This window comes from Schistocerca americana, unplaced genomic scaffold (assembly GCF_021461395.2).
Source record: "Schistocerca americana isolate TAMUIC-IGC-003095 unplaced genomic scaffold, iqSchAmer2.1 HiC_scaffold_81, whole genome shotgun sequence".
In the NCBI taxonomy this organism is placed as follows: Eukaryota; Metazoa; Arthropoda; class Insecta; order Orthoptera; family Acrididae; genus Schistocerca; species Schistocerca americana.
In genome coordinates this window covers 319,644-336,026 of record NW_025726577.1, presented here as the reverse complement: position 1 = coordinate 336,026, position 16,383 = coordinate 319,644, and the positions used below count along the sequence as shown (strand labels likewise).

The following is a 16,383-nucleotide window of genomic DNA, read 5'->3' as shown; positions in this document are numbered from 1 at the left end:
CAGGTGTTCTAGGACTGCAGTGGTGAGTGTGTTCAACATGTGGCGACACCCTGGTGAAAGCACGTCCACACGTCGTGGGGTTGGGTGGCCACCCATCATTACAGATGTTGTACGTCGAAAGCTGTGCAGACTGGTAAACCAGGACAGGCAGCGGACAGTGGGGGAACTAACATCCAACTTTAATGCTGGCCAGAGTTCAAGTGTGTCTAGACACACAGTGCACCAAACACTCCTAGTGACAGGCCTCCACAGCTGACAGCCTGTGTCTCTGCAAATGCTAACGACGTCAGCAACTGCGACTGAAATGGGCACACTATCATCGACTCCCGTACTTGGCGCATTGGTATGTTGTGGCATGATCTGATGAATCTCGATACCTTCTTCATCATTCAGCTGCAAGGGCCCCAATCCGTCGTCTTCCAGGGGAACAGTTCCGTGACACGTGTAATGTGGGGTGGAGACAGACTGATGGCGGCTGCATTATGCTCCAGGGAACACTCACGTGGACATCCGTGGGTCCAATGGAGCTCGTGTAAGGCACCATGATGGCCAAGAATAGTACACTGGTTTGCAGACCACATACACCCCTGCTTGACGATCATGTTTTCTGACAACTTTTTTTTTCGGCTAGATAATGCACCATGTGACGTGGCAAGGAGAGTGATGGAATGGTTCAAGGAACACAGTGACAAGCCCCAATTGGTTTGCTGGCCCTCCAACTCACCAGATCTGAACCTGATCGAACACATCTGGGATGTGCTTCAACGTGGCGTCGCAGCTCATGGCCCTCCTCCCCGGAATTTACGGGAATTAGGGGATTTGTGTGTGTAGATGTAGTTCCAGCTCCCTCCAGCGGCCTAGAAAGGACTCACTGCTTCCATACCATGATAAGGCTCCACTATTATCCATGCCAAACGTGAACGTACAGGCTATAAGGTAGGTTGTCATAATGTCCTGGCTGATAAATGAATTTCCAGTACTGAGACAATGGATGGCTTTGTCATTTGCCACCATAAAGTATGCCACTGTGATGGTTTTGCCTGTTTTTGGACATATCGTTAAGTCTTGTATTGCAGCACATTCACAGGAGTTGTTCTTGTTACACCTCCATTTTCTCAGATTGGTATTGCAGTGTGTGATGGTCGTTCTTAAGTGATGAAGCACCTGCCATGTCGGAAACAACAGATGATTCGCAGCAGCCAGTGGTTCTTCAGGCTTCATTAGCATCTGATCAGTACAGTTTTGCAATACATTTTTTATCCTATTTCAGGAGGCTCGTTTACAGAATTAGTCCTTCGCATTAAACTTCACTGGGATATCAGTAGCCTGTGCTGTATTTCGTAACCATATAAATCGTGCCGGTGATAATCAGACTGCAACTTACCTTCTGTTTATGGGTCGAGCTATGTCGAAGGTTGGGTAAATTTGCCTAACTAGCATTGATTTTAGGAGCCAGACACTACGCGCTCTTTCTCATTGTCTGCTACGTCGGCATATGTGGCAACTGCAGAGTGGTACCAGGCATTTGTCGCATTCTCAGCTGCAGAGAAATATAGGACGAGAGCCGATGTTCTCAGAATTTGAGGATGAACTCCCCATTTCGTGCCGCTGAATTTTTGGATGATGTTATTATTCGCACACACATTTCCCTTAACGTCCAAAATGTCACATTGTTGTCAAGTCGGATACCCAAATATTTCAGCGGTTCATCTGGTTTAGTTCTTGACCCAGCCTCGCCACTTTAAATTGTGTATGTGCGTCTTTATTTCTAAAGTGAAAGACACACATCAGAGTTCTACTGGGATTTGATGTGCGGAAGTGTTCTCCATAGTATGTCTTTGAGAATTCACACCACAAACGATTTTCCTTGTGAACCCATGGGAATATCGTCGATATATATATATATATATATATATATATATATATATATATATATATATATATGTGTGTGTGTGTGTGTGTGTGTGTGTGTGTGTGTGTGTGTGTGTGTAGGTAGATCGGCCAATATGGCCGAGCCGTTCTTGGCGCTACAGTTTGGAACCGGGCGACTACTACGGTCGCAGGTTCGAATCCTGCCTCGGGCATGGATGTGTGTGATGTCCTTAGGTTAGAGCCATTTGAGCCAATTTTGTGTGAGTGTCATTTTTTCGCCTTCTCCTGTGCCTATTTCCTGTTTGTAGCGTCACGTAAAAAGTCTATTTTGAAATAGACGTTCCGCTAATTTTGTCATTCAAAGTCCTTGTCATAAAATTTATCGAGCAGCCGTTGGTGACTGACAGTATCATAGCCAGCAGAGAGATCTGTAAAAGCGAGTCCCATTATCTGTTTCTGTTAGAGGCCGTCCTCTATATGTTGAATGAGACTGAGTATTTTACCGCAACCACCAAGCATAAATCCTACTGGTTCTGGTATGAATTTGGTCTCTAATGCTACAAAAAGTCTTTCAAAAAGTATTCTTTCAATGGCCCCATAGAGATGACACAAATGTGACAAAGGCGAGAAGTATGAGGATCTGTAGGATCTTTCCCTTGTTTCAGCTGGGCTACCACTCTGGCTTTCCTCTACAGTTTCGGAATGCGCATGCTACTTACTGATACAGCTATTCATTAACTTTACATTACATTATAAGGCTGTACTACCAAAATGCTTTATTCGTACACTGCAGATATCATCCAGGCCAGCAGCCCTATGTTCCTTCATTTGTTGGTGTGGCGAGGACGTGTGTTTCATTATTCATATCTCGTTCGATTTTCAGTCTTTTTAATTTTATATTTTCCATTTAATTGAGGGTTGTAAGATAATCTGTAGGGAGATACTCTGGTTTGATCAGGTGGTGGTGTTGTAGGGTTGTGGCCCCTCGATGTCAGGATGTGGTTTCACCTTAGTTTCGCCTCGTATTGAAGACACTCCCACAGTACTCCCGGAACATCCGTCGAGCCGTGCAGTTTCTGAAATGCTCGTGCCGAGCCTCTGGGCCATCACAATCCGCCCTTGGAGGAACTCAGGTAGACTGCGTGCCTTCCCATTCTACACACAGACAGCTCTCTCACTGATACCACATGAAGCGTGTGTGTGCGTGTGTGTGTGTGTGTGTGTGTGACTAGCACACGTCCCTTGCCAGGTAACGCTGCTACAGTCTGGACTGTTTCGTATCGATAGTGATTTGGTGGTCATAGTGCTTTGGTTGACCAGTGCGCTGACTGTGGCCAAACCCAAATGAAATAACTGCTTGTCTAAACATCTACTGTAGGCGTCTCCCTTATCTGTCTCTGTCATTTGTGCTGCACTCAATGGATCTGACAAAGTTTGGCTCAACAGTAAATCAATTGCACCAATTTTCTGGAAATGACTGGGGATTAAATGCAGATATGCTACGCAATGCCCCAGCATGAAAATGTAGTGACCATTATGCACAGTGAGGCCTTGAGAACCGTTAGTGGCACTGCCAGATCAAGTGCCACTCAATGGTTGCCTGTCCTATCCAACACTGCTCCTGCTCACCTGAGATCTAAAGCGACCGATGTGCAAATTCTGAAGCACCGTATGAACTCAGTTCTAAATACCGTATTCCATAAATCCACTGATTGCACACCTGAAGAAAGTCACACAGGCCACTTTGTGTTTATTTTCGTATTTATCTTCGATGTCACCGAGATGTAGAAAGAATGTGGGAATGAACTTCCACCCAAAAGGCGCATCTTATTCAGAATCCAACGGTGAAGCGTGCAGAGTCTGATCTTCGTTGTGGTGAATGCTCATGACTCATCTGCACCCGAATGTCGCAAGGCAGATATGGCCACCTCTTGATGAAGTGGTGGCTTTATAGTGAAAGTGTTGCATGTGGCTGTGCTGTGCAGGAACAGACACTTGTAGAGAACTGTCGACGCCATGTTTCGAAACTTAGCCTGAAAGACTTGTGTCAAGTGACACCGAGTGCTATGGTATGATTATGAAATTTGAACATTCACCAATCAACATAATGTATATGTTTGTATGTTCTATAAGGAGTACGTTAGTAATTATCTATCTGTACTAGAGTTTGTACTTGTCCTATCATAGTATTGGATGAATTTGTGTAAAAGTATTCTTCAACAAAGACCGCTCACTTTACCAAAACGTGTCAACAGACTCGCATACCATTCACAATTCACGCTGGAATAACTCAGTCTAATATCTTGATTCACACCTAATGGCCTGGATGTCAGTGTCGAAGGGCGACCTAAAAACTTGAGAAGTGGCTGCCTGAGTTTGGTTTCATTGCTCTGTTCACGAAAAGACAGTCTAGTATCAAAATGTCACTTGTTACATCAGGTGACCGCATTTTATTGTTTAAGGTTGGATAACATGGAATGGAACCTGGAGACACTGCAAAAGGATCGGCTGAGGAGTGCGACTCTCTCCAAGTTACTGCACGCTGTACAGCAGATCACAAGAGCCATAAACCACAGGAATCGCCTTGTCTTGGATTATAATTGGGAATTTCTTCATAATGACCAGAACCTCAGCAAAACTGGTGAGTATCTCCTTTGAAACTTTGTTATCTCTATACATGGAGATCCACGTCCTGAGTGACTGACTCGTCACTATCCAGCCTTAATCACAAAGGACAGAAATTCGAAATTTGGAGAGAGTAAAGAAACAGTGTTTCAGCACTTTTGGGAATTGAACTCCTGTGGGGGGAGAAATAGTGTGTGACTGTCTCTTTTTAAAAATAAATCTTTATTAAAGAACTATTGAAACAATTATTGACGCTACATCTATGTTACTTGAATTTTTGTTTAGAAATAAAAAGAAATACGGTTTTCAACGTTTTTGCAATAAGCACTGAAATGTTTTATGAAATTATTTCATTATGAAAGCATTTTAAAGCTAAATTAATTAAAATTTGTATTTGGATACTCGATTAGAAACAAGAAATACGTGTTTCGGTGTTTTTGGAAATTCAGCTCCTAAGTGAATGAAATAGTGTGTGACTCATTCACTGACTCATCATTCATCAGCCCAAACTGCTAATGAGACGAACTTGAACTACTGGAATGGGCGCTGGTCTTACACTGTTAGCACCATTTAGTGAGGCATTGTTCGAAATTCCATCCCTAAGAGGGTGAAGTAGGGGCTGAAATGTTTTTTCAAGACAAGTCACTCTTATGTTAATTGTGATGCTAGAGCTTGAAAACTGGTATTTGGTTTCTCAATCAGAAATAAAAAAAATACATGCTTCAGTATTTTTGAAAATTCAACTACTAAGGGGTTAAAATAGTGGGTGAAAGTTTATTTTGAAAATAAATCATTATTACAGTACTAATAAAGTATTTTTAAAGATGTATCTCTGAGAAATGGCATTGGACTTCTTTGTTAGTAATTAAAAAGTATGTGTTTTGGTGTTTTTGGTATTTTAGTCGCTAAGGGGGTGAAACAGGCGATGAACATTTTTCTGAAAGTATTTCATTAAGTAATCCTTTTTATAACTACATCGAAGAAAATTTGTATTTATGTTCTAGGTTGGAAATCTAAAAAATTATGTGTTTCGGTGTTTCTGGAAATTCAGCTGCTAAGGAGGTAAAATTGGGAATGAAAATGGTTCTGGAAATATTTGATTACGAAAGAATTTTTCAAACAAAATGTTGAAAGTTTGTATTTGGCTTCTTGGTTAGAGGTAAAGAAATTGATGTTTAAATGTTTTCTGGAAATGCAACCCCTAAGGGGTTGAAATAGGGGACGTTAGTTTTTACAAAAAATTTCTTTATATTAAAACATATTTAAAGTTAAATCTATGAAAATTGGTATTTGACTTGTAAAGAAATATGCGTTAGGGAATGAAAATTTTGATGAAAGTAAATGTCACCGAAATTACTCAAAAGGGTGGATTAATGAGGATCTCTGACTCCAGCTACCAGAATTGATTTCTGGTCGGAAGTGCATTCGGAAAAGACCATACTTCTACGGCCTTAATTAGCGTGAAAAGCTTAGAAGATGTAGCGATTTCTGAACGACGTAAAAATCCGATAAAGAAATAACCAGTGTGGACCATACACTCCACACAAGAGAAGCAGTGGGTGCTAAGATAGTTGTTAAATGAAACGGAATGTGCCCTTTAAGTTATGTTAGGACGTAAATCTCGTCTAAGATAAAAAACACATAGATTATGGGGCTGTGTTTACCGCACACTCCTCAAAGTGACACGAATGGTACACTACCCCTTGCCTACATGTCGGTGCTTATATACCCGCGTCAGAGTCATGCTACATTGGAGATATGCTGTAGCAAGGTCTTTCAGATGGAAACTTTTTGCAAATAGAAAAATGTTTTAAAAGCTCTGATGTCAGATGTCGCTTTCAGGTTAATAACACCCTAAAACTACGAATAAAACATAAACTGAAAGGGAACTATGATAAATTTGATGGCTCTGGAGTATAAAGGATTGACTGCAGTAATTGTGACAAATATTATATCGGTCAAACAGGCCGCTCTTTTAAATTAAGGTTTAAAGGACACTCACAGAAACAAAACGGCTTTGGGACAGCGTTTATCTGATACAGGTCACTCCATAGGGAGCATTGGGAGTTGTACGCGTGTTCTTCACCGAGGGGGAAAAAGCCGTGATCTTAATTTGTTAGAGAACCAGCTCAACTGCCTCACTGGCAAAATGACTTTGTGCCCAATGCCTACTTTGCTTTATTTGACAATGTTTTACTCTAATCACTTCACGCCTCTGTTATATATAGTGTGTTGACAAGTTCACCTAGCATTGAGTGCATCACATATTTACTTCGTTTTCATACGTTTTACGCATGACTCTAGTATGTTCTTGTTCCCTCTCTATTCATTTCATAGACTACATTAATCAGATGATGTAGATCATCCACTGTTACGGAATTTTATCATTCTTTTCTTGCAACGGCTGGGTACGAGGTGCCCTCTGCCGGTCACGTCCCTCCAGCCACTTCCCGCCTGTGCGGAGTTCTGTGGTTAGCGCTAACAGAGGGGGCTGATTATGTGCTGCACTATGTTTTCTTTCATTTGTGTCTCCTTTAGTGATTTGTTTTACGATCGTTTAATATTACCCGGTACACTATCAACGGTGTTTAATATTTATGTCATTATCTACAGCACATGTCAACCACTGTTTTTTAAGTCTTCCCCCCTTTTAGCAATATTAATTTTGTCGTGTTCTTCTTTTTATTTCTTTTTATTAATGTAATGCCTGTTATACGTTATAAGCTTATTACAGACTTCAACTATTGTACCAGCCCTTTATTTTCGCTATTTCAATTAATTATTGAAAAGTAGTGTATGCCGACATTAGCGACATCTGGTGAACTTACAACACAAACATCTTGTGGCTACTGTACGGCAACTTGTTTATACAGTAGTACTACTGACAAAATGACTCGTGTATGTGATGTTATTTATACGTTAATGACGATGCTGGTGCTGATTCCGCATTTAACATTTGACGATGCCTCCATGGCTGCAGTACATTATGACTTTGTTTTTATGAAACAGGTACGCCTCTTCATATTCAAAGTGCACAAATGTAAATTTTGTCAGCACTACTTTTCATTATGGTCTGTATTGTTCTTAAGCTGTATATAGTTTGCGAGTGAATTTAAGTTTTTCCCATTTTTGCTGCAGATCTAATGATGGTCATTAAAGACCGAGACCGATAATCTGTTATCAAAAGGTTTGTGACCATAGACGTAAATTAAAGGAAACTGTTTGATCGCTCCTTATATAAATCAGACATTATTTCTTCCTGTACTTGCCCGTTATTTGTCTGCAGCACCTCTTGCAACACTGCAATTATCTGCGTTTTCCTGACACATTTCCGAGAACCTCTTTTTCTCCTCAATATACACGACGTTTTATACTCTTTTTATTCAATATTACTCCATACACCATCATTATGCTGATCCCTTTCAACATACAGGGACGTCTCCTTCATTAAGTCTTGAGTTCTTTTACGTAATACCTAATAACTACACTTAGTTGAATCTTCAGGCTTTTACTAGCTCTAGCTTCATATTCCATGCAACGTACATAGATATGAGATAATATGGCTCTCTGTCCCCATACACATCACACTCTCTACTATCTACATCAGATATAAATGTATATATATTTGTTTACGTTGTTCTCAGATGCAAACTGTAGTTTCAGATTTCTGACTTGATTCAAAGTGGTCAGTATGAGGTAATTGTTTCAGCTGCGCCATTCTAGTCAAGATAGTCAAAAATAAAGACAAATAACACTTAATTAATAAGAACGAAAGATAAATGGAAGTATGATACTTGCATTTGGAAATAAAGTTCCATCCAGTTCAGGCCTCTTAGTTCGCCAAACAGTGTAACTACGATGCAGAAGTACCTTCCCAACAGACTCTTAGATACTGTTATCTATAATTTTTCCCAGGGCTATAATGTTCCTGAGTCTCAATTCCTTCCAGATTTTCAGATATTCGAGAGACATTCACGTGAGGTTTCGTACAATTCTGAATGGTTGCTTATATACCTGCATATCCATTTTAGTTTGTGCCATTCTGCTTTATTCATTACTCTTTACTAATACCAGTTATCCTACTTTGAAATTAGATGGGGTTACAGATTTTACACCATATCACCATTTCGCATCTAACATTCTTTCCCCTGTTTACTCTTTCTTGTGCTTGATTATTGCCTAATGAGATATCGAATAAAACAAGAAAGTCAGTCAGCTCTGGTTTATGGTTACATATTAATTTGTATGATGCAAATACTGTTGCATCAGGCTTGTGGTTGTTAATGATGGCTTCTAATTCCTTAATATTATTACCCCATGTTGAATGTTTCCTCTACATCTTCTGCAAAGTCCCCTATAACCTTATCACTCATATTTATCTAAGGGAAAATCCTAAGATAATTATGTATCGTATCCTGACAACATTTCTTCACTTTTTTAGCATCAAACCGTTTACCGCCGACCGGAGTGGCCGAGCGTTTCTAGGCAGGTTCGAATCCTGCCTCGGGCATGTATGTGTGTGATGTCCTTAGGTTAGTTAGGTTTCAGCAGTTCTAAGTTCTAGGGGACTGATGGCCGCAACAGTTAAGCCCCATAGTGCTCAGAGCCATTTGAACCATTTTTTGGAAACCGTTTACCATTACTCACCACGACATTCTGAGGCCTACCTAACTCAACAAAATTGTTGTTACCCAGCTTTTCTGTAGGTGTTGTGGTATTAGCTCTTCTGTCTGGAAATAGCTTAATGTATTTACTGAATCCACTGAAGTAGACCAAAGCACACTCCTCTAGAACTAGGCGTAGGTCGAAAATGATAGACTGCTAATAATTCCACTGTGTTCAAGGGATTGCATATTCCCTTGCACAATGCTATTTACTAATCTTCTATTTAACTCAAAACGCATATTTTCTAAAGTTACTCTCTCATTGAAGTTTGTAATGGATTTCTTAGTCCCTTAATGCTCTTACTCTAAATACACTTAGTCTATTAAAATGGCAGATTTTTGGAGGGGAAGCATAGTATCCGTTCTGGCAAATCCATGTTCGTCCTCTTGCACCAAATTCCTTGATGGATATTGTAATATTGTGCTACTATGGGATAATTAGGGTCTCCCAAATGATGTTTTACTGATCTCCGAAGATCACCCTATTCTGTTCTCTTTCAGAGTACCGACATATTTTCTTCAAAGCAATTTCCGCTTTGATTTCATTTATAGCAAAAGTGGGTACCAAATCGTTTTTAGTTAATGTAAGTTCAGACGCCTTATATAGTTCAGCATTCTAGGCAACCTGTTGGCCGCCAAAGTACACTTTCTTCATATGTTTTTAATTTCATGATCGAACTGTTGCAGGAACATTGCTCACCTGGCATGTTTTAGCTGACAAGTTTGCAAAAATGTTAATGCTTTAAAATCATTGCATATTATTACTTGGTGATTCAACAAAGAATGCTCAGATTTCTTCATTCCAAATACGATGGACAGTGCGTCTAGCTCTGATACTCCTTTATTATGCTCCACTGATTGCAGTGATTAAGTGGTAAAAGCTATCATCTTACACACTTCAATACCCCTTCTTTTTATTTTATACACTCTTTTACCATATGCACCAGAGTTCAATAAAATAAAAGAAGTCTTCTCAAAATGTGAGTGATTCAGCAGCGGGTTATTTACGAAATGATTTTTTAGCTCATAAAATGTGGGCTGATATTCTTTAATCTGAACCCAGGGGCTATCCTCTTTTAACATCTGATGTGTGTAAGAAGCGTAGAATGACTCCTTCTACAAAACGCCGATAAGACATAAACAAGTTAAACATGGCTTTACGTTGTTGCTTTTTCTTTGACGTTTCAAACAGCTCAGTCACGGAGAACCGGGATGGTTTTGCTAAAATACGTTCTCCGTTAAACACATGGAGCAAGAAATACAATTGGTTCTTAGTGCATGCCATACTTTCTTAATTCAGTTTTGTGCCACCTTGTCCTACTTCATGTCATACATTGTCCAGAAAACTAAAATACTCTTCCCAAGTAGGACATGCAACTTCATGTTGTCTACGTAAAATGTCACTTGCCCTAATGCTTCCTGCCTCTGTAACAGCGCCATAGATCTTAAAATATTACAGACAGAGGGAAATACCCTATACCCATGAGAAAATCCATTATATATACGGGACACATAATTTCTTCAGTCTTTTGCCAATGGAAAATTCCAGTAATCACAAATTATATCCAACCATTCATGTGAAACAAGTAGCTCCTCAGAATTATTGCAATAACTTCGTATATTTTGTGCTTTATCCCTTATTAAATTTTGTTTAAACTATGAGAATCCAGTACCAGCCTTACAATTCTATCGCAATTCAGTGCTACCACCAGTGAATTTTTAAAAATATGTATTGCCTGTTCCAATAATCCCCAATCTAACGTTCGTTGAATCATTTTTTAAGAGGTTCTTGGCAACTGGTCATCGTTAGATATGGTTTCTTGAAAAATATTTCCAACTTCTTACATTTAAATTGCATTATTAATATGTTTCCATACATGTGACAACACATTGTTATGCTTGACTAACACTTGCCTAAGCTCTTCTCTCTGTTTACATGAAACTGGATGTTCACACTGAATTTTATGTTCAGTACACAATGGATCCTGATATTTGTAATTCTATTATAGGGTGGCTCAACTTATTATGAACTACACTGAAGCGCCAAAGAAACTGGTATAGGCTCACGTATTCAAATGCAGATATATCTAAACAATCAGAATAGGGCGCTCCGGTCGGCAACGCCTTCATAAGACAACAAATCTCTGGCGCAGTTGTTAAATGGGCCTTCGGAGACAATGACTGCACGACACAAAGCTTTACGGCTCGCCTGGTCCCGTCAACACCGACATTGGACTGTTGATGACTGGAAACGTGATGCCTGGTCGGAAGAGTCCTATTTCAAATTGTATCGAGTGGATGGATGTGTTCGGATATTGTAATGTTGTTGACTGGAAAGATGTTACCTGCTCGCAAGAATCTGGTTTCAAATTGAATCGAGCGAATGGACTTGTACCTCATGAATCCATGGACCCTGCATGTCAACAGGGGACTGTTCAAGCTGGTGGAGTCTCTGTAATGGTGTGGGGCGTGTGCAGTTGGAGTGATATGACCACTAATACACCTGGACACAACTCTGACAGGTGACACGTACTTAAGTATCCTGTTTGATCACGTGCATCCACCAGGACAATGCAACATCCCACACATCCAGAATTGCTACAGAGTGGCTCCAGGAATGCTCTTCTGAGTTTAAACACTTCCGCTGACCACCAGACTACCCAGTCATGAACATTGTCTGTTCAGAAGAGATCTCCACCACCTCGTACTCTTACGGATTTATGGACAGCCCTGCAGGATTCATGGTGTCACTTCCCTCCAGCACTACTTCAGACATTAGTCGAGTCTGTACCACGACGTGTTGTGGCACTTCTGCGTGCTCGCGGGGGCGTTACATGACATTTGGCAGGTGTACCAGCTTTTCTTGGTTCTTCAAGGTATCTTCAAAAGCATGCCCTTCAGGTAAAAATGGGAACCTTCATGGATGGAGGATGGATAGCTACCGCACCATACAACTCCCTTAATTGTACTGCGACTCGTTTATGAGTTTCAGGGACACACATATTATGCACTTACTTCTCCAATACATATTGATTATAAACCACCTGCATGAGTTTTGTACTCGATAAATCATATAAATCATATATAATATCATCAACGGTTTTACTTAGAAATATTGAATCATCTTTGGTGATGTGTCATCTCTCTCACCGTCCATGGTCGTGTTGGGAGTAAACAGGAAAGACGGTCTGCTTGTGTATTGTAACTTACATCAAGTACATGTCTAATTAATTACATCTTCTAGTAATTCAGACTGTCTGTCTGTGAGTTTGTCTGATTAGCATGGTATTTCAGTTAAGATGTATATTCTGCGTTATGAGCCTGGTCAAGTTAGACCAAGTTAGGCCAAGTTGAAATTATTTTAGCATGATTATGGCAATGGAATTCTTACTTTAGGCTTCAAAATCTTGTTTTGGAACCAGTTTCGCCGGATATGTGTGTGTGTGTGTGTGTGTGTGTGTGTGTGTGTGTGTGTGTGTGCGTGTGTGTGTGTCTGTGTGTGTCTGTGTGTATGTGAGTGTGTGTGTGTGTGTGTGTGTGTGTGTGTGTGTGTGTGTGTGTGTGTGTGAGAGAGAGAGAGAGAGAGAAAGAGAGAGAGAGAGACTGAGAGACAGAGGGAGGGAGAGGGAGAGAGAGAAAGAGAGATAGTTCGAGCGTTTGTGTACAAAAATGTCTTACGTAACAAACTTTGACTTCAATGTGAAAGTTATGGAAATAATGCAGCTTGACTCCATTTTTGCGCGAGATTTACACAATAAAGTTATTAAATACAGATAAATGTGTGTGTGTGTGTGAACGAAATATTACTGTCAAGCAAATGATGCCCGTATCTCACATTGGTTCCCATTCAAGTTAATGTTACGTAATTCTTTACTGCATATCTTTGAACTTAGCGACATCATTATGCTTGATTTTAATACCACGGTGTGGCTGTTTGGAGAGGCTGATGAGATGGTGGTGGGAGGGGAGAAGGGGGGAGGGGAGGGCGTGGGTTGTAACTTGATAGACAAGGGGGCGTGGCTGCCGCTATCTTAGATTATGACGTGGGTCACATGATGTAAAGAAAGTGGTCCAGAACATATGTATAATGTAATGAAAGAGGCCCAGCATCCCCATACACTGTGCGACTTACACTTTTGTTGTTGTTGTTGTGGTCTTCAGTCCTGAGACTGGTTTGATGCAGCTCTCCATGCTACACTACCCTGTGCAAGGTTTTTCATCTCCCAGTACCTACTGCAACCTACATCCTTCTGAATCTGCTTAGTGTATTCATCTCTTGGTCTCCCTCTACGATCTTTACCCTCCACGCTGCCCTCCAATACTAAATTGGTGATCCCTTGATGCCTCAGAACATGTCCTACCAACCGATCCCTTCTTCTGGTCAAGTTGTGCCACAAACTTCTCTTCTCCCCAATCCTATTCAATACTTCCTCATTAGTTACGTGATCTACCCATCTAATCTTCAGCATTCTTCTGTAGCACCACATTTCGAAAGCTTCTATTCTCTTCCTGTCCAAACTGGTTATCGTCCATGTTTCACTTCCATACATGGCTACACTCCATACGAATACTTTCAGAAATGACTTCCTGACACTTAAATCAATACTGGATGTTAACAAATTTCTCTTCTTCAGAAACGCTTTCCTTGCCATTGCCAGCCTACATTTTATATCCTCTCTACTTCGACCATCATCAGTTATTTTGCTCCCCAAATAGCAAAACTCCTTTACTACTTTAAGTGCCTCATTTCCTAATCTAATTCCCTCAGCATCACCCGACGTAATTAGACTACATTCCATTATCCTTGTTTTGCTTTTGTTGATGTTCATCTTATATCCTCCTTTCAAGACACTGTCCATTCCATTCAACTGCTCTTCCAAGTCCTTTGCTGTCTCTGACAGAATTACAATGTCATCGGCGAACCTCAAAGTTTTTATTTCTTCTCCATGAATTTTAATACCTACTCCGAATTTTTCTTTTGTTTCCTTTACTGCTTGCTCAATATACAGATTGAACAACAAAGGGGATAGGCTACAACCGTGTCTCACTCCCTTCCCAACCACTGCCTCCCTTTCATGTCCCTCGACTCTTATAACTACCATCTGGTTTCTGTACAAATTGTAAATAGCCTTTCGCTCCCTGTATTTTACCCCTGCCACCTTTAGAATTTGAAAGAGTGTATTCCAGTCAACATTGTCAAAAGCTTTCTCTAAGTCTACAAATGCTAGAAACGTAGGTTTGCCTTTCCTTAATCTTTCTTCTAAGATAAGTCGTAAGGTCAGTATTGCCTCACGTGTTCCAATGTTTCTACGGAATCCAAACTGATCTTCCCCGAGGTTGGCCTCTACCAGTTTTTCCATTCGTCTGTAAAGAATTCGTGTTAGTATTTTGCAGCTGTGACTTATTAAGCTGATAGTTCGGTAATTTTCACATCTGTGAACACCTGCTTTCTTTGGGATTGGAATTATTATATTCTTCTTGAAGTCTGAGGGTATTTCGCCTGTTTCATACATCTTGCTCACCAGATGGTAGAGTTTTGTCAGGACTGGCTCTCCCACGGCCTTCAGTAGTTCCAATGGAATATTGTCTACTCCGGGGGCCTTGTTTCGACTCAGGTCTTTCAGTGCTCTGTCAAACTCTTCACGCAGTATCATATCTCCCATTTCATCTTCATCTACATCCTCTTCCATTTCCATAATATTGTCTTCAAGTACATTGCCCTTGTATAGGCCCTCTATATACTCCTTCCACCTTTCTGCTTTCCCTTCTTTGCTTAGAACTGGGTTTCCATCTGAGCTCTTGATATTTATACAAGTCGTTCTCTTATCTCCAAAGGTCTCTTTAATTTTCCTGTAGGCGGTATCTATCTTACCCCTAGTGAGATAGGCCTCTACATCCTTACATTTGTCCTCTAGCCATCCCTGCTTAGCCATTTTGCACTTCCTGTCGATCTCATTTTTGAGACGTTTGTATTCCTTTTTGCCTGTTTCACTTACTGCATTTTTATATTTCCTCCTTTCATCAATTAAATTCAATATTTTGTACCAAATCGAATTTACTGCAAACTAATAGAACGGCCTGGCACCAACATGGAGAGAAGCGATTAACTGATCAGTGATAGAAGGAGTTACAGTGAACGTTTCGCAGCTATGTGGACATACAGTGTCGAAAATGGAAAATGTTACCGTAAAACACCAGTAAGATTTTTGCTTAACTTTGCGCAAATGTTTATCATTAATAGGTATTAAGGTGTTAAACATTCGGTTTATTCGAGACTAGTGTCCATCATCATAAACGCTCTCCAAATGTCCTCTTGAAGAACTTATTGCCATGCTTAAAATATATGATATGGCATTTCATACGTATGTTTTGGCTGGAAGTTGGTATGAATTAATGTCATCCTATCGCATCATAGTTTTCAACTGCTGGGAAAATTAATTTTTCTTTATTTAAAATCATAGGTGTCACCACCGAATGTGGGGAGAGAGGGCGACAATGGGGACATGTGGGAAAAGGTTTCTTCAAAAGCAATTTCAAGTTTTTGAGTCTCACGAGGATAGATCCCCAGCGATGGGATCGACTTTCTGAAATCATTTACACAGTGATATACGACAAGGTCTCAAGTTTCAGACGCTGCAGGCAGTCACCATCACAGGCATTCATTTACGAGTAATCGACGAAAAAAATTCGGAATTTCGCCTAATAATCTTCAACTTTAAAGAAGACACTTTTAAACAGACTGCTTGCACAGGCCTCACATGTAGGAAGTTAAGAGTTCAGAACTAGTCAGGTAGATAAAATTTTTTTATTTTTAAACGTTTTTTGAAACGACTTTAATCATTATTTTTGCTAAATTAATTGGGTTCTATTTCTTTATTTCCATTCCTTTGTAACATAATTTTAATCAATATATTTTTAAAATTGCTCTCACTTTTTCTGATGCGTTTTGAACTTGGAATTTATTTACATTTCATTTTATTATTTTTGTTTATTAATTCCGACTCAAATTCTTCTTCTTTATCATTCTATGTTTCTCACCATGTTATTGCATTCATTATTTCCATTCCACATTTGGCTTAGATTTCGTTTTATTTGTAATCCCTTCTTTTGTTTAAATCACCATTTTACTTAGTCCCTAGTGGAATAAGAATAAATTTTTAAAATGTTTTTATCATTTAACCATCCAAAGAAGGAACATCTTAAATAGAAATATACATTTTTG

The 16,383-nt window shown here is 39.9% G+C and overlaps 1 protein-coding gene across 1 annotated transcript in view; it reads left to right on the top strand.

Moving 5' to 3' along the window:
* Positions 1–1,169: 1,169 nt before the first annotated feature.
* Positions 1,170–16,383, top strand: part of LOC124591157 — a 61,739-nt gene continuing 46,525 nt past the window's right edge. Inside the window, exons 1-2 of the mRNA XM_047131708.1 lie at positions 1,170–1,234; positions 4,335–4,513. Coding sequence (XP_046987664.1) covers positions 1,170–1,234; positions 4,335–4,513 — 244 coding nt within the window. The remainder of the gene's footprint in view (positions 1,235–4,334; positions 4,514–16,383) is intronic.